General features: G+C 40.8%; 2 protein-coding genes across 3 annotated transcripts; one reads left to right on the top strand and one right to left on the bottom strand.

The window, feature by feature from the left end:
• Positions 1 to 1561: 1561 nt before the first annotated feature.
• On the top strand, positions 1562 to 8235 carry LOC147185785 (protein stum homolog). 2 transcript variants are annotated; one of them, XM_086104266.1, is made up of 3 exons: positions 1562 to 1975; positions 5730 to 5912; positions 7270 to 8235. In XM_086104266.1, the coding sequence occupies exons 1-3, from the start codon at positions 1774 to 1776 to the stop codon at positions 7302 to 7304; spliced, it is 420 nt and encodes a 139-aa protein (XP_085960392.1). In that variant the 5' UTR covers positions 1562 to 1773; the 3' UTR covers positions 7305 to 8235. The 2 variants fall into 2 exon arrangements, with proteins under 2 accessions (XP_085960392.1, XP_085960391.1); XM_086104265.1 differs by lacking the exon at positions 7270 to 8235 and having other exon boundaries at positions 5730 to 6996.
• An 865-nt stretch (positions 8236 to 9100) lies between these two features.
• On the bottom strand, positions 9101 to 22446 carry LOC147185784 (atypical kinase COQ8A, mitochondrial-like). Its single transcript, XM_086104473.1, has 16 exons — positions 22186 to 22446; positions 18825 to 18928; positions 17662 to 17747; positions 17202 to 17588; positions 16738 to 16804; positions 15124 to 15198; positions 14416 to 14544; positions 12375 to 12460; positions 12136 to 12276; positions 11843 to 11924; positions 11655 to 11748; positions 11301 to 11442; positions 11092 to 11199; positions 10944 to 11009; positions 10789 to 10875; positions 9101 to 9983 (listed from the first exon to the last, which is right to left on the bottom strand). The coding sequence occupies exons 2-16, from the start codon at positions 18916 to 18918 to the stop codon at positions 9696 to 9698; spliced, it is 1932 nt and encodes a 643-aa protein (XP_085960599.1). The 5' UTR covers positions 18919 to 18928; positions 22186 to 22446; the 3' UTR covers positions 9101 to 9695.
• Positions 22447 to 22793: the final 347 nt, after the last annotated feature.

Raw genomic sequence — 22793 nt, 5'->3', positions numbered from 1 at the left:
ATGTCCACATTGTGACACAGAAAAAAAGGTTTTAAAAATGACATTAACATGATCTTTTCAAAATAAAATGGCTGACATGCTGCGTCTTTTCAGGTATTGGTTTTAGAGACATTTTTGTGGGTCTACTCATGATAGACATACAGTATCAACCAACTAGCTAAAACTGTTTTTTGGGGCTGAATTTGTGACGTAAAAAACCCAAACACTAAAATGGTTATTTGGAACCAAAAATGCAGACTTCCCATATCTTTTCAGCCACTGGGTCTTGACACTTTTTTGTGGCTCGACTCATGATAGACATACAGTATCAACCAAATATCATGTGGCCAAGAAAAACTGGCTTTTTGGGACTGAATTATAACGTAGAAAAAGTGGCAAAATTACACTAAAATGGCTGTGTGTCATTGGCCCTAATCCGCTTCCGGAGTACGTTTTCAGACATAGGTTCTTAAGACTTTGTGATTGGTCTACTCACGATTATTTTACTTAGTGAAAATGGCTTTGGAGGTTCAGCGTTTTAATGAACATTTTGAAAGGTTTCTTTCAGCCATACACAAACACACAGACACACACTAATTATGAGTCCTTACCTTATCGTTAGCAGCAAATCCTCATGCTAATGCTGCTAATTTAAATTTAAAAAAAGTTTCCGGAATCGCTGAACTAAAAAGTTAACTTTAAACTCGCCTCATTGACCTCCCTTGTCCCTCTCATGTTGCCATGGCAATCGGCACCAGTTTATCATGAGTTCACGATGCCTCCTTGAGACGTAACCCGCCTTTGCGTTGCTTTGAGTCGCATGACAAAATCACACTGAAATCCTTGTTTTGTTTTTCTTTTTTTGAGAGGACTTAAGAGGAAATTAAAATTGGAGACAGAGCCAAAAAGCAGGAGGTCAATATCAGGCCCGAGTAATTACACACAGCTTCTCGGGTTGCTAGGAGATGACGGCCAAGGTGGGAGACAGCGGCAGAGGCGAGACGACCATTTACAATCATGGAATAGTTAGCGAGGAATATAAACTGCGCTCTTTTTTCGTCACGATCCGTTTCAAACTATAAACCAAAATGAACAGTGGGACACGCCTTGGGATATGAGTAGCGGTCAAGAATTTTGAAAAAGAATCTCACTTGTTTCTCAAACTGTTTTGCACAATAGCAACGTTTATTACAGAGCATCACAATTATTTTTTTTTCAGCATTAGAGAGAATGTTTGTCTCAGGATTGATACTAAAATGTATTTTGGGGGTATTATTAAAAAAAAAATATATATATATATATATATACATATATATATAAATAAAGGTGACTTTTAGTATTTGGGCATTTTTCATGCACAGACAACGAACAAAAATCATTCGTAATCCACAATGGCATGAAAGTGAAGGCTTGGACTCTCAGCATTCCTAAATGAGGATGAGCGCTTTGACGAGTGTGCTGTGCCTTTAAATGGTATCAAGTCACCAAGGAGTAGGGAGCGGGAGTCGAAAAGTGGGGGTTGGGGGCCAGGGGGGGGGGAGATTTATAGTGAGCGCTTTCTCTCAGTCTGTGAATGCTTAGAGCACATTTGACCAAAAGAAAGAAACACCCCGGAAACTACAGTCGTCCTTCCAGGAATTTCTATTATTATTATTATTATTACTACTATTAATATTTTTTTTAATGAGCATCTGAGCCCAATGAGCAACACCACCGATGAGAGACTTTTTCGGACTGTAGTATTTTCGGATCGTGTCGGCTTCTAATTGTTCAAGTGCTCTCGAAGCAAATACGATGGCACAGAAGGATGGGAGTATGGTGGGGGACAGTTTGGGGGTCAAAGCTGTCCCGATGGGCCCCACGCCGGGGGGCGGCGGGGGCGGCGTGGTGGTGGAGGTACGCGAGAAGAAGGGACCCCTGAGGGCCGCCATACCCACGATGCCTTTCCCTCTGGCGGTCATATGCCTCTTCCTCAACACCTTCATACCTGGACTAGGTGAGTTTTACATACATTTTGTCTGTACATTGTTTGTATCCTATATTTTAAAACCATGTCAAGTGAATTTAGAGATTCGTGTGACCGAGAGAGAGAGAGAGAGAGAGAGAGAGAGAGAGAGAGAGAGAGAGAGAGAGAGAGAGAGAGAGAGAGAGAGAGAGAGAGAGAGAGAGAGAGAGAGATGTATAGATATAGAACCCGCCAGCCAACGCCAGCTAAGAAGAATGAGCTTGCGAGCTAGCTGGTAAGAAAGATGCCGGGTGCGGTAGTATTTGATTGACAATTGAGTGGGGCGCGGTTCCCGTAACGCAATTGGGACGTGACAAAAACGGCAGATGATTTATTTCGTCTTTGTGACCGGGTACTCTCCTTGATATCCGTTTTATAAAAGAGACCTGGGGAGATGAAGATAACCGTAGCTTGGTTTTGCTGAGTCAAAAGTGAATTAAGGATATGTGCGACGTCATTTCACCGAGGACAAACGACATGGCTTTTTCCAATCATTCATGCATTTCTCATGACAAATATTTCCAATTCACTTGGAGATAGCCACGAGTCAATGACAGATGTCCATTATTGGTGGATATGTAAGTGACGTCTAATGGAAGAGTCAAGTCAAGTTTATTTGCATCAACTTCAATTACGGCTGACTGTCATGAAATCACAGCCTATAAGTGAAAAACCAAAGCAAACCAAAATATGTTCAACTTCTTTTCCCCTTTGCTGGAGCAACCGCTTGAAAATGTCACCCACAGACATCTGGCTCCAAATTCAATGAAAGGCGTCCGCCAACGCTTCGATCAAACCCCCCACAGACACTTCCCTTCCTTCTGGCAACCGTGTTGACTTGATATGTCGTCTCGACTAAATTGTCCCCAGCACCTGCGCACTGTGCAATGCATGTGGGTTTGCCTGAATGCCTTGACATTTCACTGAATGGCCGCGACTAGTTATGACAACGCAGTTTGAAAATGAACACAACTCTATGTTTGCGCGCACGCGAGTGAGCGAACGGAGTATGTTTTGCTCAATACTACCTGGAGGCCAAAATAAAATAATCCGATTTTATTGTGTGTAATTCCATTTGGAGCCCTGCATCATCTCCTGTCTTTTTGAGTGTGTGCGCGTATGCGTTGTGTTGTGTCAGGACACACAAAAGGAGCCACCGTTATTAAAATAACAAAACGTAATACACGGGACATTTGTGCATCATACCGAATTGTGCCCAATACATGGTGCCTTGGAAATGTCATTACTGTCTTCCATCCGATAAAAAAAATACACAATAAATGTTTAGGATGTGCGTTAAAAAATGTATATATATATATATATATATTTTTTTTTTTTTTTTTTGTCAATGGCCATTGTGCCGCTCCTTCTAATTTGGGCACCTTGGCCAACCTGGGGGTGCAGTACAATACAGATATACAAATTTATGTCCATAGAGAGTCCCAATTGACTCCCCAGTAAAATTGGACGGTCATCGCAGAGCATAAAGAATATATACATAAGAGTATTGTTCTATTGTCTGTCTATGCATGTCGTGTCGCCATCTCTAACCCGCAACGGTCTGAAATCAAAGCTTTCTCAGTTCAGCCGATTTTACAGTTCCACCAAATTGTACGTTTGGGAAGAAGACCATCATTTTCCAAAAAGGAAAAGCACACAATGCATTGTGGGTAGTCGTTCCCAAAGTGATCACACTCGACTCTTTCAAAGCCTCTCTCACTCTATTGTCTGGCTTTACTTCTCCCGCTCGTCTCTTTCTGTCTTTTTCACACTCAGTCATTAACGTCCCACACGAGCGGTGGGCGCTTTGGAGACTTCTTTGTGTAATTATAGTCATTAGTCTGGTTAATATCTGGACAAGCGGGGACACACACACACACACACACACACACACACACACACACACACGCGCGCTCGCGCACACACGTGCGCCAGATCTCCCACACGCTCCTTCAGTCTTTTACACAGGGAAGATTATTATTACAATTTGAGAGTGCTTCCGGGTTTTTTTTGGGGGGGGTGCTACGCTCTCTAATTGCACAGCTCACGCTGATGTTCATATTCCTTCACGCACTACGGCAGCCCCTCTTGAGCTCACGTTATTTCTAATCATTGTGTTTCATTCACTTGAGGAACATGAGCAAAAATGATGTTTACAAGCTCATTTGATCAGCCAAAATATATCCATTTAAAGCCTACATGCGAGCACTCACAGCAGACAACGAGGTGCTCCAAACTGGCCACACAAAGGCCAAGTCACGGTCTACATGCTGGCGATCACGGCAGCCTTTTTTTTTCTCTCTCTCTGTGTCATGCATGCACTCACAGCAGACAACAAGGCGCTCTAAAGTGGCCATGCTAACGCGAATTCCTGGTCCATATATTGTTAGTTTTCCTTGCGTGTTTGCTTTTTCCTTGGACACCAACAAGGCACTTGAAAGGAGCATTTCTGCCTCACTGGCTTTATACCACGATAACATTTTGTGTTATTTTTGTTATTATTATTATTGCTGTATAAAAATGGTTTGTAAAACCAAGGAAACAATTTGTCGAGATTTAAGCGTGAGATGAGTGTATCTCCTGCGCGTGGCTATGCACACATGCATACGCACGCACGTCCCACCTGCTCCGACTGTTGGGTTCCATCAGTGTGACAAGAAAAACGCCCACCATGCATTCCTCACGCTGGCACTCTTACTTTTTGTCACCTTCCAAAATCCACACTACTGCTTACACTGCAGGGGTGTCAAACTCATTTTTTGTCGTGGTCCATATTTTAGTTAGCGTTTCCCTTGGAGGGCCGTTGTAACTGAAACCAAATTTAAAAAAGACAATAATAATGGTTTATTCAACTATTGTTCAAGTTACTGTAATGAGGGGTTTGGTTCCAAGAAAATGCTTACAATATGTCTCTTGATTATTACATGGGAGAATTTTAAATTTTGATAGAGATTTTAGCAAGCATCGTGGAAGTTGACATGTTTGATTTGCTTTCGCAGGCCACATAAAATGACATGGTGGGCCAGATCAGGCCCCCAAGCCTTGAGGCTTGTCAGCCTGACAGGATTTCATATTACAGAGTGGGGGGGAAACTCTTTTCATTATTATTTTTATTTTATTTTTTTATTGTTAAACAATAAAATTAGTAGGAAACTGTCTGTAGTTGTTTGGCTCGGCAGACAACACGTCAAGTTAGCCGAAGCAGTTTTTGAGTAAGCTTGCAAGCAGTGTCATTTAATCCATTTGATTGAAGCACTTAACAAAGTGTACAAAAAGGGTTTCGTAAATTATTGTGACATACAGTATATGAGTCATGGCTTTCTTGATCGTTGCAGGGTCTTAAAACGGAGGCAGCTAAGCTGTATAAAGTGCCGTCTGAGGCGCGCTGTTTACGTCCATGCCTGTTTGCGATGTCACTGCTAGTCTGATGGAACGTTCTCTTTAAAAGGTTTTGTCTTAAGTGACCCATTTTCCAAATATTTTCATCTCAACTACTAAAGTTGTACTTGCCAACAAAAGATGTTTACATATGACAACCCTTTATGAACAGATTCCAACTCACTACGGTACTTTTTCTTTTTTGCAGTGTGTTGTGTGCCATGACTTTCCCGGCCAAAATTCTTAATGGCTGCCATGATATTTGCCGATACCCTCAATACTCCCCCCCCCCCCCCCCGACCCCTACGTTGGCTTTTCAGCTTGGCAATATTGTGAGCAATAAATGACAACCGCTTTTGTATTACAGGTACCTTCATCTCAGCCTTCACGGTGCTGTGCGGCGCTCGCAGCGAGCTGGTGGCCGAGCGCGGCGCGTGCTGCGTCTTTTGGCTCAACGTGGCAGCCGCTCTCATCCAGATTGCGACGGCCGTCATCATGGTGGGCTGGATCATGAGCATCTTCTGGGGCATGGACATGGTCATCCTGGCAAGTCAGTCTCATCGCACTCCTCCGCCGTGCCGCTCAGCTTTATTTGGACATGAAATCATACACAAGATGAAAAGTCTTTTTTTTTTCCAACAAGAAACATCACTCTAGAATAAACATCATACTAGAATAGTGCTTCATAAAAAAATAAAATAAAACATCTAGCAAATAAAATGAAAACAAATCAAACAGTTAATCATCATTCATCGGTTCAGCATCACACCAGAAAAAGCCACAACATATAGTAACACATTTTATTCGTTAATTCCAAATTACACTTTAAGGCAATTATGTAGTTATTTTAAAAACACAATGTGTAATTATCCTGGTTGTATGTTAAGTTTGATCGGAAATCTAAGACGGGAGTGCCATTAGACTTTTTGAAGTGTTTTGTTCTCTATCAGACAAACTGATGAGTTGACTTCAATGCAGTGCGTAAAGTGTGTGTGCGTGTGTTTTTGTGCACGTGTAACTCCTGGCTCTTGATTATTTATGCAGAGAGGCTGGGAGCTAATGTGTTCCAATGCCGGTTCATGTCGTCAAAAGGCGCAGAATGCACAAATTCCCACTTTTCTGCCATAATAAGAAGATCTCCCTCCTTTCCTCCCTAATGATCTTCCTGCATGTGATCAATCCATTCTTCTTTTCCTCCCCCTCCACCCATCCGCCTAATGAGCCCCATTCGCCTCCTCCCACACGGTCGCCTGCCGTCTCTCCCGCATCTTGATTGCCGTATCTTTTCCCCTCGCATTAATTCCGCCCACGTCCCTTTTTCATCCAGGCTTTTTCACCGGTCGTGATCCGACGAGTGCAGGTTGTGCGCGTCAGTCAGGTGATGTTTCAGGATGACATGTTGGTGAATTTCAAGAACTAACTTGTCTTTTTTTCTCTCTCCCACATCTTCTTCCCGAAGTTTCTGATGGTAGGTTATTAACCCCCCCCTTCTTATATTTCCCTTCTTCAACAAGGCTTCCCATAGGAATTTGTAACACACAAATCAAAGCTAGAAGCCAACGTTACGCCATGATTGTCTTTCTGAAAGAAATACAGTTATGTGTATGCCAAAGCAACAGGTGTTTTAACTCACAACAGGCGACATTGGGGGGGGGGGGGTTGAATTTACTCCATTTTATTTCGAGTTCTTGCACAAAATAAAAGCATCTGGATCCAAATACATTTTTTTTTAAATAGAATAATAGTCTACTTCTAACATATAGTATCTGGATTCGGGTTTATTTAATTTCACGCAATCACTTGAACAAATGACATCGAGTACAATGAAAAACACATACTCACACATTCATCGTTTTAGTTTCATCCTGATGACTGTTTCAACCCGTCTTTTCTTCGTCCCAATCCAGGCTACAGAGATCAGGGCGTTCCTCAGGACGTCTAATAGGACTCAACAGTGTGAACTCAAGTGGGGGGGCACCTGGACACCCCTACCCCGAAACACGCCGGCAAACTTTCCTCCTTTACACAAAGCAGAAGACATCGGGAGGCGTTTACTAGTCGGAGTAAAACAGAGGGCATGAATTCTCTGCCGAAATGTTAGCAAGCCTACGAGCTAACCGCGACAGGCTAGCCGCGAGGCTAGGCGGGAACAAGTAGTGACAAACACGCGTGTACTTCCGGAAATAACTGTCAGTGTTTTTTTCTCGTGTTTAAACCATATAATCTACATCAAAAATTCCCAACCACTACCAAACACAAATGTTACAAAAAAGTAAAATGTAGTGCCTTGACATACCTTTATGTGTTTCTTAAAAGAGTTGTGAAAATATTCTACTTCGTTTGTGTTCGCATGATTGTATTATACTGTCTTCTGGTGGCCAAGTGGTGCACACCAGAAGAAGCGGCAATTTAATTAAGTGATTTTTTTGGTTTGTTTTACGTTCTTATCAAGGATAATGAGAAATAATGTTTTCAGTAATGAGCATGGTCGTGGAATGTATTAAACTTGTAAATAATGTTGATCTCGTCTTAATTTGCGTCTAAATTACGTTTTGTGATTTTTTTGTAGCTAGAGCCAAAACGTGCAGATTAATTGTACTTTCTGTCATCTAGTGGACGATCATTTAATTGTCACACCTGTCACTATACATCGCTGGCAAAGATAGAAGAAAAAAAAGGTAGATTGTTTGGAGTAAATCACTAATTTGCAAAAGAATGAAGTGAAATTTGATTATTTGGGTTGGGACTCACTGCTCATCAAGGGTTTCTTACCAATTCTTGCTTTTGTGTTGTTTTTTGGGGGTTAGTAAAATCTAAATAAAAAAGGAACAGTGGCTTATGACAATATTTCTGTAAATGGTGCATTCTGCTTATTAAATGACACACTCAACACTTTTGTGGATTTGCCCTTATTTTATTTTTGTAGTTTCCACGTCAAAAGATAAAATAAGTTTAAAAAAAACATTTTGAAAAATAACTTTAAAAAACACAAAAACAAGACAAACTGAAAATGAAATGCAAATGTGAAAAATGAAAACGCATCTGGTCCACTTGTTTATCCAAAATGTAGCTCAGGTGCAAAGGCCAAGCAGGGAGGGCCAAAAAGGTGGTCCCGCTGTCCACGATGAAGTTTGTTGGCCACGCTGCCGATTTTCGTCTCGTGACCAAATAAGGACATTGTCCTGCATTTGCTGCAAGTCCAAAACTAAACATAGGAGAGCTGAGCCCTGAGATGCCAAAACATTTACCACAGCTAATTGTGACTGCCTCGAAATCCTTTCCCACCATCTTGATCCCCATGAAAAAAATGCAAATAAAAAAACATCACAAATAGATTGAGATGACCTCCAAAGCAGTCAAATGACAAGACCCCTTTTTTTTTTTATAATTTCTGAACTTATATTTGGATGACAAGTAAATAAATAGCAGAGAATAGGGTAAATTGACCTATAGCTGCTGAAATAGTAATACAGCGTATGTTTTAGTAATACGTCCTATTGTTTATTTACACGTGTTGAAGTGAATTGATTGAACTTAAATGATTTACTCATGATGAGTAGTCAACAAAGGCTGTTTGGAAAGACTTCAGGGCTACCTGCCGGTCGATAGCGTCTATAACAGCACAATCTGTGCAAATTTTTGGTGGCAGTATGTGACTAAGCTCACCCACAGCTGAGGACACGCACTTAGTCTGATCATTACGATGACTTGTTTGCGAATAAAAAGAAAGGACAAGCCTCACAGCAAACACATTTTTCTTTTAATCAAGTGGAATCCACATACATGGACACAAATAAAGCAAGACACAAAAAGGAGATTTTGGTAGATTTCTTGTTTATGGTAATGCGGTAAAATCACCCTGAGCTTCATTAAAACTGACCGCCAAAAACAAAGAAACGTCTCCCCGACTAAACCACGTTGCAATCAAAAGCAGCAAGGACAAACATAAGGGAATAAACATGAGAACGTGAATTATTCCAGTTTTTAATCACTTTAAAGCCGCTTTTTTTTTTCCCTTTTCCTTTCTTTTTTTTGTATTGCAAGCTAGTCTCAAACTGAAGCAGAAACATGGAGGGCCTTGAAGAAGACACTTACGGTCCTGGTCCACACCGACTGACCTTACACGACAACATCATCCTCCTCCTCATAATCCTTTAACCCTGATAATCTTGTAAAAGTCCAACAAAACAGAAAAAAAAATTCATGAAAACAACAACCGTGTTACATTTGCTTTCAGTGCATTTTGTCCCCCACTTTGGCCTCCAACACGACACCGGTGCGCGTTCAAACCTCACCCGTTCGTTCTTTTCTGATTGGTCCCAGGACCCGCGCATCAAACCGGCGGCTTGCGGCCCTCCCAGTAGCGCCTATAGCCCTCCTGGAACATGTCGTTGCATTGCAGCTTGGCGTTGAGGCGCGAGCAAATGAGGAAGGAGCCGCCCATTTTGCGGTGCAACGAATACGTCTCCTCGGGCGGCGGCGTCAGGCGGTGCCGCAGCATAACGGGGATCAGGTTGTGGATGCGTTCCGTGGTCGACTGCGCGCCAAAGTCAAACGTGTCCTGGGACGCGAAGGCCTCGCCCAGTATCATCACCGCATCCACGTGGGCGTTCTCCATGGCCTGGATGCGCAGACAGATGGACAAAAACCAGCAGACCCTTACCGGGCAACCCAAAGAGGCTGACAAAAAAAATTAAATACTTGAATGGTCGTCAGAGTCTGAAAGATGTTTTCATTTGAAAATCAGGCGGATTCGCTGGTCTCAGTCCCGTGATATGATAGATGTTTTTGTTTTTTTTTAATCTGCAGCATTTGGTTAAATCAATCACACCTACTAAGAAACTACTACAAGCTGGATTCTGGCCTGTTTTATTGCCACTTACACCGCTCCACCAACATCAACACTTAACTATGCGGTTCTAAATTGAGTTTTAAATGCTTTTACATAACTGCGCTGCAATTATGTGGTCATTGCATGTCAAACATACAACTCTTTTTTTTAAATTATAGATAAGAGATAATGTATTATATTTTAACTGAATTATTAATTAAATTACTAGATTAAAAAACAAATGTAATTTGAAAAGGTAAAAACAGCGTGCGTTTAATTTTTAATTCAGTTAAAAATGTGTTAATTAAAAATATCAAAAATTACAATTTGATTACTAAAACGAATATAAATCAAATAAAGTGCCTATTTAATTTGTCATGCTCTCATGATTTAATTTTCCTTTATGGTTAAATTTGTTTTATTATGGGAAATTAAAATACACTTATTTATTATTTTTAAAATGTAAAATTTGCAGTGTTTGTGTAAAAATGTTGCAAATTAAAAACGCATTTATTCCATTATGTATGTCAGATTAAATATATACATAAATAAAAAGTAAAAAATAAAAACAACGTGTGCATGTGTGCGCGCTTACCTTGGACTCGTAACCAGTGAGGAACTTCATCTCGATGGACTTCTTCAGAACTCCTTCTCGGTCCCCCTCAGCGGCGGAGCGGATCACCTGCCATCACGAATGAAGACGTCACCTATGACGTCATTTTTATACATCACGCGTCAGACTCGACTTACTTCAATGTAGACATCTGTGAAACGTTGATCAAATCCCCTGGTGGCCCCGAAGTCCAGCAGCGCTACCTGTGGACATACACGGGATATTTTTATTCAGCGCAGTCAGGAAAGTGGTGGGATTTTTTTTTTTCTTTCAAGACGGACTCACCTTGTGTGTCTGCGGATCGTACAGGAAGTTGGACCAGTTTGGGTCGGTCTGCATGAAGCGGAACTCAAACAACTCTCTAAGGCACAGCTTCAGGATGTTCTCACAGATCTGAAAAAACAAAAACACAACCAGGTATGATTTACGTGAGCAACGGAAAAGAAGCAGTTCCTCATTTTCCCACCAGAGGGCGACGTATCCTTCCTCCCTACCGTGTTCTTGAGTTCCTGTGGGAGACCTTCGGCCTGGTCTAGGGGGAAGCCTGGGACCAGCTCCGTGGTGAGCACGTGGCTGCTACTCAGCTCCTCTATAACCTCCGGGACGTAGAAGAACGGGTGTTCTTTCAGCAGCTCCCTATGCCATGAACACACGCAGACACACAAACACGCACAACAACAACGATTAAAACACACTGTTAACACGCTGTGTCACTTTTAAAATGTTGCTTATTAACATTAGTCTCGTGAATAATTAATTAAAGAGAAAACAAAATTCTAACACTTAGGTAGGTCCGAATTGTTTTTTCACTGAGTCTTATTTTTTTTCAAAGAAATCCAAAGGCTGACCTAAACTTCTTGGCACACTGAGCCTCTCTTAAGTAGTCGCACTCCAGCGCCAACTCTCTCCTCATCACATCGATCATGTGCTCTGGAAACAGACCTGGGGAAACGTAACAAAACACACACAGACACACGGCACTTAAAAATGCATCGCACAAATGCTTTGTAGGTCTGTGTGTGTGGTGCGTGCGTACCGTCGGGTAGCGCGTTGCTCATACTCAGCACAGTCATCAGATTGTTGACGTCACTGTTGATACTTTGCGCCACACCGGGATACTAAGCAGGACAGGAATCATAATTATAACACAAAAAGGAGCACTATTTATAGCAGCTGACAATTTATCAACAATGGTGTCCCGTCTCAGGGTCACCTTAGCTACTAATAAGTATCATTATTTATTTGTGGCGAAACAAAAATCTCTTAAAAAAAAGGCATTGAAAAAAGTACATTTGTGTTTGGGAGAAGAATTTTTATGCACACACACACCTGTATTTTCATGGCCACCTCTCTGCCGTCCTTGAGCCTGGCCAAGTGGACTTGCCCAATGGAGGCGGCGGCAAACGGACGCTCCTCGAAGGACTCCAGCTTATCTCTCCAGTTTGGACCCAGGTCGCTGTTTAGCGCTTTCTGAACACAAGCAGATGCGTTCTTGCTTACGGACGCAACTGGCATCTTTCAATGGTTTCCAATAAAGCAATGCAACGCATATAAAGTGCGGTTGTTACCGTCATCTGCTTGATGGGCATGAAGTCGGCGCTCTGCCGCACGCGCTCGAATATCTTGGCGAGCTGCGGGTTGATGAAGGCATCATCTGAAATTAGATTTTTTTGGGGGGGGAGCATTTTATCATAAGTAGCATTTCTTGCTAACATGCCGGTAGAAGTCAAATGCGGGCTCACTATTTGGCAAGCAGCAGGTCACTGACATTATGAAATGAGGCATTCAATTGCTCGTGACCAAGCCAATAAAATGGTGTATTCACCGAGAAAATCTTAATACCGTAATACTTTGATATATATATCTCAGACTGTAATATAAAATACTAATACATTTATTAAATTATTTTTTTAATTATTTAAAAAATACAAATACATTTAGAAATGTTGATTAAAAATACATAAAATGTAAACAAATAAATGTATGTAAATATAATTACAAGCAATACAATAAAAAAATTATATATACAGTATATCAGACTAATATAAAATACTAATACATTTATTAAATTATTTTTGAAGTTAGTTAAAAGTACAAATACATTTAGAAACGTTAATTAAAAATATATAAATGGGAAACAAATATATTTATGTAAATATAATTACAAGCAATACAATAAACAATCTAACATAAAAATGAACAAAACTCTAATACAGGACTAAAAAGCTAGTTGAATTCATGTAAATACGGGGAAAAAAAAACTCACTCGTGAAGAAAACAGCAACCCCACTTAAGTCATTGCGGGTTTTGTGCTATTTCTAAATTACATCATAAAAGCTGTTCTATTTCGTGCTAATTGCACCCTGAGATTAACACAAATCACTATCAAGATGAGACGGCAGGTGTGGCCTTGAAGAGCAAACATCAAGAGCGCCTAAAAGTAGCCAAGCGGCACATACTGTCACTTTGGAAATAGACTCACGCCCTTTCAGCATTTTTTTTGCCCCCCATGACATTGAAGTGACTTGTGTTGTCTTTGTGCGAGGCCTTTGCAACGTATTTGCATTGATTTATGACGAGCGGTCATTTTAAAGGGACATATGACCAGCATTGTGCCGACACCCGATCGAACGTTTCCCTCTTGTCCAATAAACTTTTACGACCTTCTATGTTTGCGGGGAAGACGGAAAGAAGGACGGGCGGGCGGGGCCGATTTCACGGTCGGCGGTTTTCAAGCAACATAAATAAAAAAGAACGACGCTCTGAGAAGTGCAACTGGATCTCTCTGGCGGCTTGTTTACAGCCCGCACGTCCTACCTCCACCTGTTGTGTAACATGACACAGCGCACGTGTCGCAGCGCCAGCAGAACTCGACAGCAATGACTCAGGACGTACACACTCGGACTTGGCTCGGATTTGGGAATTCAAATAGCAAAACATTGGTTTGGAATTTAAAACATCAACGTGTGGTTGACATGTGGACAGCTTTCAAGACCCAGTAAAGTGGATTCGGAGATTTGTTTCCGAATTTTAGAGCGCCTCATCACCCTGAGCCCGCACGCATGTCAAGCTAAGAAAGGGTGTTTTTTAATTTTAATTTGACTTGACGGTGACTGTGTGGACAGGGATTTTGGGCTGGTGTGGCCTCATTAGAGTGCCTCATTGTTAGCACCGACTGTGTGTAAATGAGAAAATTGAAAAAAAAAAAAAAAACGCTTTAGAGCATCGTGCAAGTCCCACAATCAAGTGGTGGGATATATTCCAGCCAGCAGAGGCTTTGAGCAGATATATTTTCGTGGCTCACACATTTTCTTATGCGTGCGTAGGCATAAGAAAGATGCTCGATGAAAACTTTAAAAAGCACTGGGTAAAAAACCCTACCTTGAAATCATAACATTGTCTTTCAGGCCAACTTTGAAAGACTAATTCTTGTTTGAAACCCTAACAGTGGCTTGAAACCCTATTTTGGAAGCATTAGTTCTTCTCTTGAAGTAATGACATCCCATGCCTGTAGGTGGAGCTCAGGAGCAAAGTGTTTCCTAACCAACTTGGCAATGTGCAAGTCATTTTATTTGCCCCCCGCCTACGTTTGCATTTTTGCACGCCCACCTTGAATACTGAGCATCTGGCCAAGCTTGAGCGCGGCCCCTCGCACTTTGCACAAAGTCCTGACGATGCGTTCGGCATTGGCCTCGGACAAGAAGGGACTCGAGTCCAGCACGGCCTTTTTATTCTCTCCTGCAAACACACACGCAGACACACCCAAAATAAATAAATACAATAAAATGCATCCGATAAATCTAATACATGTCTAAAAAGGATTTTAAAATAAAAATAATAATAATAATAATAACGTGTGTTGTTCTACTTCTTCCTTTCATAACTTTGCTGCTGTGAATTGGGAATTTCTCCATTGCGAGACTAATAAAGGTTTTCTTATCTTATCTTATGAACGTGTCAGTGGGTCAACAGGGTGTGTAGTGTCACATCACAGGGTTTTAACGCAAGTAGCCTGACTGGATTTCCAAGAAAGACGTGTGTGTGTGTGTGCGTGTGCGTGTGTATTTGTGTGTGTGTGTGCGCGATTAAGCGGATCACTGTGCTGAGAGTGAGCGGCTGTTTATTTGGGGAGTGTACTAGCAGCGTGTGCCTGCCTGTCTGCAAACAATAACAGCCATGAAAGAATGTCCGGTATGCTTCTTCTTCTGCTGCATCAACAAAGATAACTTTCACTCATTCAGGAGACGTAAATAAATACACATTATACATTTTGCACTTGGAATGAACATTTTAAAAGAAAGCATGCGTGTTTGTTACCTGCCGCGTCGTTATGTCGCATGGTCTTCTTGGCGACCTCCGCCAAGGCCCCGATTCCCAGACCCACAGCTAAACCTAGTGAAAAAAAAAATAATAATAATTTTTTTTCGCATTCGTGGGGTTCCTGCAACAAGGTGTGAGTTCAGTACATGAGGATTGCCGCAATCGTTTCAATAAAAGAAATCGTTTTCATGAAAGTAATCACATAAATAAATGACAAAATAAAAGAAAATTATATTTAGGAAATTAAATGAGACACACCAAAATAATTACAATACAAAATAAGTTAATAATTCATTACTTTTTTCAAAAAATGTAAAACAAAGAAAATACAATCCCAAAAAATTTTAAATAGTATTTTTGAAAAACTATTTCAATATAAATAATGAAAGAAATAGCGTTTGATTTTTTTTAATCCCCCAAAAATATGATAGAAACTTCCAAAACAATTGTAAACAACAATCAATATTTCAAAGTTTCTAAAAGGAGTGAATGAAAGCATTTTATGAAATAAAATAAATAAAATACGTTTTCCTACAAAAGTAATCCAATATAAATAACACGTTGAGCCAATCGGGGGACTGAGAATTTTGTTCAGTTGGTGCTACTATTGAATAATAGTGAACGATAAAAAACAATTTAAAACACCTTTTTTTTTATTTTATAAGGGCTTACACACCTGAACATTTTAACCGAAAAGCACATTTTTCTTTTGAAAAAAGAAAAGGCAAAAATAAGAAAACAAAATCAGATTTTAAATGGACATGAGCTTAACCTTGTTCAACAACAATGACTTATTCCAAAAGTAGGTGATTTGAAATGTATGGGGGAGAGTGATTTATCAAAAAAAAAAAAGTATTTCCTTTTTAATAAAAGTTCCTACTGGGGTTGTATTTGTTTTTTTAGCCCTGCAATATTTGTTGTGGTGAGCTGTGATAACCTCGATTCAAGAGAGGACTAAGGGGCTGTACGACTCATCCAAGGTTGCTCTCTGGGTTACATAACAGCATGGTTACATCATCACAGCACAAAAATCCGCAAGGCAACAAACAGCAGGAGGAGCAAGAAGATGAAAGACCCACAAGGACGCCTTAGTCGCTGCAAAAACCCAATTTATGTGCCATAATGTTCACATTGTCCAATCTTGTTGACTTCACCACGACGCCGTCAACCAATATCAAATTCTGACATCAATCAGAAATCGTCACGTTCGAATCGGGGTGACGTTAGCATGCTAGCAAAGGCACGCTGTTTTTGTTTTTACCGAGTTAGCTTCCAAATGTTAATAAATGTGATTAATCAATCCAGAAACCCGAGCCCTGATTCGAAAGAAGGCCAGTCACTGCACTAAACTGCAAACTCTAGCTAGCTACTATTCAAGCTAGGCCATTATTAGTGGTTATACTTGGAAAGGAGACAGATTTTCATCTGAGGAGTTGGAAACTGACAGAAAATGGGCATCTGTCTGTCCCGGACGGACGCCCATTTTTGGGACGAAGGACAACAATTTTTGTTTTGTTTTTTAAATAAAGGACGGACTAAGCAAGGACAGAATATTTGACATAAAAAAAAGAGGGGGTGGAGGTGTGCGGGGTCATGAAACAGAAGCGTTACCTCCAAAGTTGGCGAGCCTGCTCAGGCGGGTTACGGGCACCTTCCTCTCACGGGCTCTTTCGCTCAACTAAAAGTAAGACAAAATATGTCAACAGAGATAAATAAAAATTAGGGGGGAAAAATTGCAAAATACAAAATAGGATAGATAAATGATCAAAACAAAAAGGACACTAAATACTAACTAATAAATGATATGTTTCCATAAATAAATAAACAAAATCCCCCAAATAATTACATGTAATAACGGATGTTCGATACCACTCTTCGACTTGTGTATTACCACTACCGATACCAAGTACCGATACCAATTGTACTTATGATACATAAAGTGACAGATGTGTGTGAACAAAGACCTTTCGGTAAAAAAACAACACTGAACACAATAAAATACTACTATGACTAAATTACGAATAAATTATAATCGTGATACAGAACATTTTGAGAAATTAATAAGCGAACGTCACCATCTGCTTGTGCGGCTTTACGTCGACCTGCTTGCTCTGCCGAGCCTTCTCCAGGTCTTCGGCCGTCAGCCCGCTCACCGACGACGACGGCTCCTGGTGGTAACCCCGCCGCCCGCATGCCTGGAGCCACGCGCCTCTTCTTGTCAGCAGGTGCTGATGGCGTACATCACTGTGGTACCACCTGTTGCCGAACTCTCGGGAAGGATCCTTGTAGCCAGCGAACGGCGAGCTCTTCGTCCCACTCGCTGGGCTCGGATCAGATGCTCCCTTGTTAGCGCCAGCAGGGTGATCGGCCGCGAATTCGTCGTACTCGCTGAACTCAGACGAGGAGAAGTCGTCCTGAGGAAACTCGGAGGAGGAGGAGGAGGCTTGCTGTTGACTCAGCTCCTTAATTTGAAACATTAGGGCATGCTAAGAATCACAGCAAGATTTCATTTTGGAACATTGACAAAGCGCTTACCTGTGCTTTCGTCACCACCATGGCGATTCCTTGCTCGGCGGCCGACTGGAAGCTTTGTACAGCAGCACCGACAGCAGGAAGGCTTCCTATTTAGCGCAAAAATTTTGTATTTGATTATAAAATTACTGCACACTAAAATATGTTGTAAATATTTATTACAGACTTTTAAACCATTTAAACCATCCTGTTCACTACATGTGACCATCACCAGGGGTGTTTAATGTAGCATTCTCTGAAACAAAGGTCATTTTAGCATCATTGTTGTTACCACGCTAATGTTGGCATCCCGGCACAAAAATTGTGAACGGTTGTTCAACATTGTATAACTTTTGACGAACAGAGTATTTAGCTAGCTTCGCATGAAGCTAAGCAGTTTTTAGCAATCCAGTCGAAAACATGTATAAACTTTGGCTAATATAGCATTCATATCAACAATTAAATGCAAATGGTAGCACAATTAGCAACTATGTAGAGTTTGTTTCGCAAAAACCATTAAACCCAAGCTATCGTTCGCAATCTTTTTACAAAAGCTGTTAAATGACGCTCCTTTTAGCCTTTGGCTAATTTAGCATTTTTAGCTAATTAGACATACAGGTATTTATTTGTCCTTGCTCTTATTTCACTTTGATATTACTCCGCTGTCTGCAGCCAGATAGCATTGCAAGAGAGAATCAGTTCTCAATCGCATTACCTGGTTAAATACAGGTTAAATAAATAAATAACATCTAAAAAGAAGCGTAATTTAACAGGCCTGTCACTAAAGTGTTAACTTGATCCCTGTGCTGTATAAACTTGAGTTAATGTGTTGTACTTGGCAACAATTAAATGCTAATGTCAGCACAGTTAGCAGCTACATGGAGCTCCATTTTGTATGATATTTGGCTTGTGGTGCATTACCAATGATTAAAGGTATATTTCAATTCATTTCCATCCATCCAACCGAAGTACCCAGAGAAAACCCGCACAGGCACAGGGAGAACATGCAAACTCCACACATGAAGGCCGGAGCTGGAATCGAACCCTGCACCTCTGCAATATGAGGCAGACGTGCTAAAGAGTCAACCACCGTGTCTTGGCAAATGTAGTCATCAACAATAAAAGCTCATGTTAGCAGCACTGGCAGCTGCATGGAGCTCCATTTTGTGTCCAGAGGCTCCACTCACCTGTCCCTCCACGCAGGGCAGTGCCCTGCGTCTCCACGACGGCCTGACTCAGTTTAGCCAGGCCTCGCATTAGCATCATCATGTCGCCCGCCATGACAGACCCACTACAAAACAAGAAAAAGCGTGTTATAAAGAGATGTTACGAGGAAGAAACCGTGGCACGAATGTGCTCTTCTTTCTGCCTCTCCGGGCGACCAGTGCACTGCTTAAAATACACCCTGACCGAATCCTCACCCACACATTTGACAAGAGGTGGAAGGAATGCTGTTGAAAGTCGGACGGCCGCATTGTTTTCCCGATCGAGGCTTGACCGCTAAACTTAGAGCACGGTCCCCCCCCTGTGTTGATGTTCTATAAAAACTAAATAGCAGTGCTTAGCGGTCAGGGCCTTCTCTGCTGGCCTGAAAACCACCATTAGCATTGACCTACAATATAGGTTCCCTAAAGTTGTATTCATTTGTTGCCAATTGTATGTATGGGGTAGTTAGATTTTTTGGGGGGTCCAATCAGATTTCAGCTTCTTCATGTTGCCATGTCAATCTGCCAATGGCCTTCAAAATCAGTAGGTCTGGTTGATGTAAATTAAATTATAACACTTTAACCAGATTTATCTCGTTGACCCACACAAATCTCACCCTTTTTTTTTCCATCGTCTCATCGGTTGTTCGGAGCAAAAATGTCACATGACGAAATTGACTTGCAAAACCTGTCAGGAGAGATCTACACACATTGATACATTTGAAGTTTGTATGCCTCCTGGTGAGCATGACGTATTTTGTCTACGTTTTTTGTCATGTTAAAAAAAATACGGTGGTGCTTTAAGACACGATTTTCATTTGTTCCGTTGCCATGCTCTTAACTCCAAATCTCAAATGATATTTTCCAATTGAAATAAATGAAAATTACATTAATTCGTTACAGCCTGCTTTATATTATTTCATATTTATGATCCAATTGTTCAATATTCAGCTGGATTGATGGAGATTTTTTCTCTCTCTCGTGGACACACCTCAACACCTGAGCAACACCTACATTCCGCTGCTAGACTGTACACAGACACTTTTTTTTTTTTTAATACTGACTAAATGAATCGGGACGAACTTGCTATTGCACAACAGCAAAAACATTGCGAAATGAGCCAAACCCACAACGGCAACAACAAAACAATTCCTCAACTCTCAAGCTAACTCGTCCCACTGATGTTGTTTTGACCTTGTGTTAACATGGCGGCTCAATTTAAACATATGCGCTAAATACAACGGCGGTGTGCCACAATGGAGCGTAGTCATGCATTGGCACCTCATGAGCAAAACAATAATGGAGGACCGCAACGCTTCGTTGTTTACATTTGTAACATGGAGGTTTGTTTGGGTCAAGGCTAAGGAAAAGTAGCCCTTCTCATCTCCCATTGTCACATGTCAGGAGGCGGTAGAAAAATGGCTTCCCATTGAGCCGTCAAGGAGGCGAAACAGGAAGTAGTTTGATCTTATAAAGTAATATTATACCATGAGTTGTAAATACAGATTTTTTTTTTTTGGACAATTCAGGGTCCGATTCTGGCTGAAAGTATGATTATACAATATAGAATGTTTTATATATTTAAACTTGTTGACACCGTATTAAATTATTTTTTAAACAAAACATAGTCGCCATAAAAGACTGCAGATCATTTGTTTTAGGTCAGAATTTGGCAAACAGTAAGTTATAGTAGTACTATTTTTTTAATCAATTATAAAACATCATTGAATTTTAAAAATCAAATTATGTATGCAATCAGGTGCACCCCTAAATATTTGTGTTTATGCGCGTTTATGATGTGATCACCCCCTACTGGCCTGGCATGCATATAACAACGTTTAACCAAAATATTAATTTTTAATTCATGGTTGTAAAAAATAGTCTTCAGTCAGAGTAATTGTTGGGATTTTTTGGTGTAATTTTTATTTTTTTTTTTTGCTTCCTGGTTCTCCCTAAATTTGGGTTGTACCATGAAAACAACCCCCCACCCACCACACACACACACACCAAAAAAACCCCCACCATGAATGAGGAACTACTGTTGCAAAATGTAAACGATCTTCCCGTGTGTCACTTCCACCACTAAACAAAACACACCAAAAAAAATAGAGAACAATAATTGGAGAAATGAAATGTGAGGATCCAAAACAAGCACTGACTGAGCTGGCTTAACTGTACTACTACTGCACGTGTATGCTTGCACACAAAACAACAACATAGAAAACCACACGGGTGAGCCTCAGCTGTTGGCTGGTGTGGACACTTCTGCACTGCAACTCCTATATACTCACACGTGTGTGTGTGTCTGTGTGTGTCACACACAGACACACACACAAACTTGCATGCACACACAGTTCGGTCACAGTAATAAAAATAGGACAGAGTCTACATGTGTGAACATATTGGATGGGAAGTGTTACAGTCACATTCTAAATTAAGGGCAGGCAGAATTATACCTGAGTGAACAATAAGAACATGTATTTTACTATTTGTATTAATTTTGTATTTGCGTGGCATTCATTTTTGTTATCATTCTAACAATGTGTCAATAATACTGTAATCTTTCTTTAAAGCTCTGTTAAATGTTCAAAATGTTATACTTGACTATTTGTAGTTGTATTAGAACGTGAAGTACTTCTTTTTCCAGTTAAAATTCAGTCCAGAAGCTTTATGTTTTTTTGCCTCTGCTAGGCTGATGACAAAATTCAGAATAATCCAAGTGCATATAAATCATATTTAGGAATTTATTATGACACACTTGGCAACATCAAAGTGTTAAATTGGTCTATGAAATTAAACTTGTGTGCTGACATAAGACAATAAACCCCACAACTTTATTATCAAGACACTGACGACAAAGTTACCCTTTCAAAAATCCTGGCACTTTGAGTGCATAAAAATTTGAATTTATTACGCCACGGGTAGCAAATAAATGTGTTAACTGGATCTATTTATCTTTCATTTTCGGGTTCTGCCATGTCAAAAAAAAAAAAAAAAAAGCAAATCAAACCAACATCAAACTGCAACTTTATTGACAACATGTTCAAAAACAAGGTTCGTTAGCAAACAACCTGACGTCACTTTCACACTCTCACTCTTTGCACGTTAATCCTACTGGCATATTTCGGCAAAATGTGTCCAATTTAAGTGTTCAGAGGGGTCACTGACGCTCGCTATAAACAAGCTGCGCCACGTTGTTGTGGCTGTAAACTAGCTAGCACAGACCAGTGTGGCAAAATGTGCACTTTGAAACAAACTTGTGCAAATTAATGAGGGTTGCAGCGCGGCTAAATCACAGGGATTAAACACGTCCGATAATGCGTGATAATCTGTGCTCACTCACCAGCAGGCGTGGTTCGCTTTCGACTCCCACGAGGTCAAAGCGACTCCAACCGATGAAGAAACAGTATATTAGAAAAATGAAGGATACACGTTCATATTGGAGAGCGCTTGGGTAGTCATTCGGATCCAGTCGGCGCGCGTCTCTGCGCCATGAGGTCAAACCTCCTTATTTACCAAACTCCACGCAGACAGCAGGAGTGCAAAACCACTTGACGTATACGCGGACACGAACGCCCCCCACTGGCCCCCGGTGCACATGGAAGGTCCCATCCAAATCCGCGTGAACTCTTTTTTTAGTTTCATCGTTCATTGGCACCGTGGCCCCGCCCCTGATCGTTTCCCATTGGAAGTTGTCAGGGGGTGGAGGACCTAACGAGGTTTTTCATTGGCGTGTCAAGGAAAGAAATGCGGAAGTAGTTTTGTTTACGGGTTTTTAATCTTTCTGACCTAATTATCAAAATCGTGGCATTATATGCGACGCATTGTACATCTTGATATGTAATATTACGAATACATTACAATAATAGCATTAAATAGAGTATTCACTGTATTACACTAATCAAAAGGAGAGCACATAATTGGCATTTCTTTTTCAAATTGGATAATAAA

This window comes from Hippocampus guttulatus, chromosome 23 (genome assembly GCF_054856545.1).
Source record: "Hippocampus guttulatus isolate MCC_2025c chromosome 23, RoL_Hgut_1.0, whole genome shotgun sequence".
NCBI classification, from domain to species: Eukaryota; Metazoa; Chordata; class Actinopteri; order Syngnathiformes; family Syngnathidae; genus Hippocampus; species Hippocampus guttulatus.
This window is presented reverse-complemented; position numbering and strand designations above follow the sequence as displayed.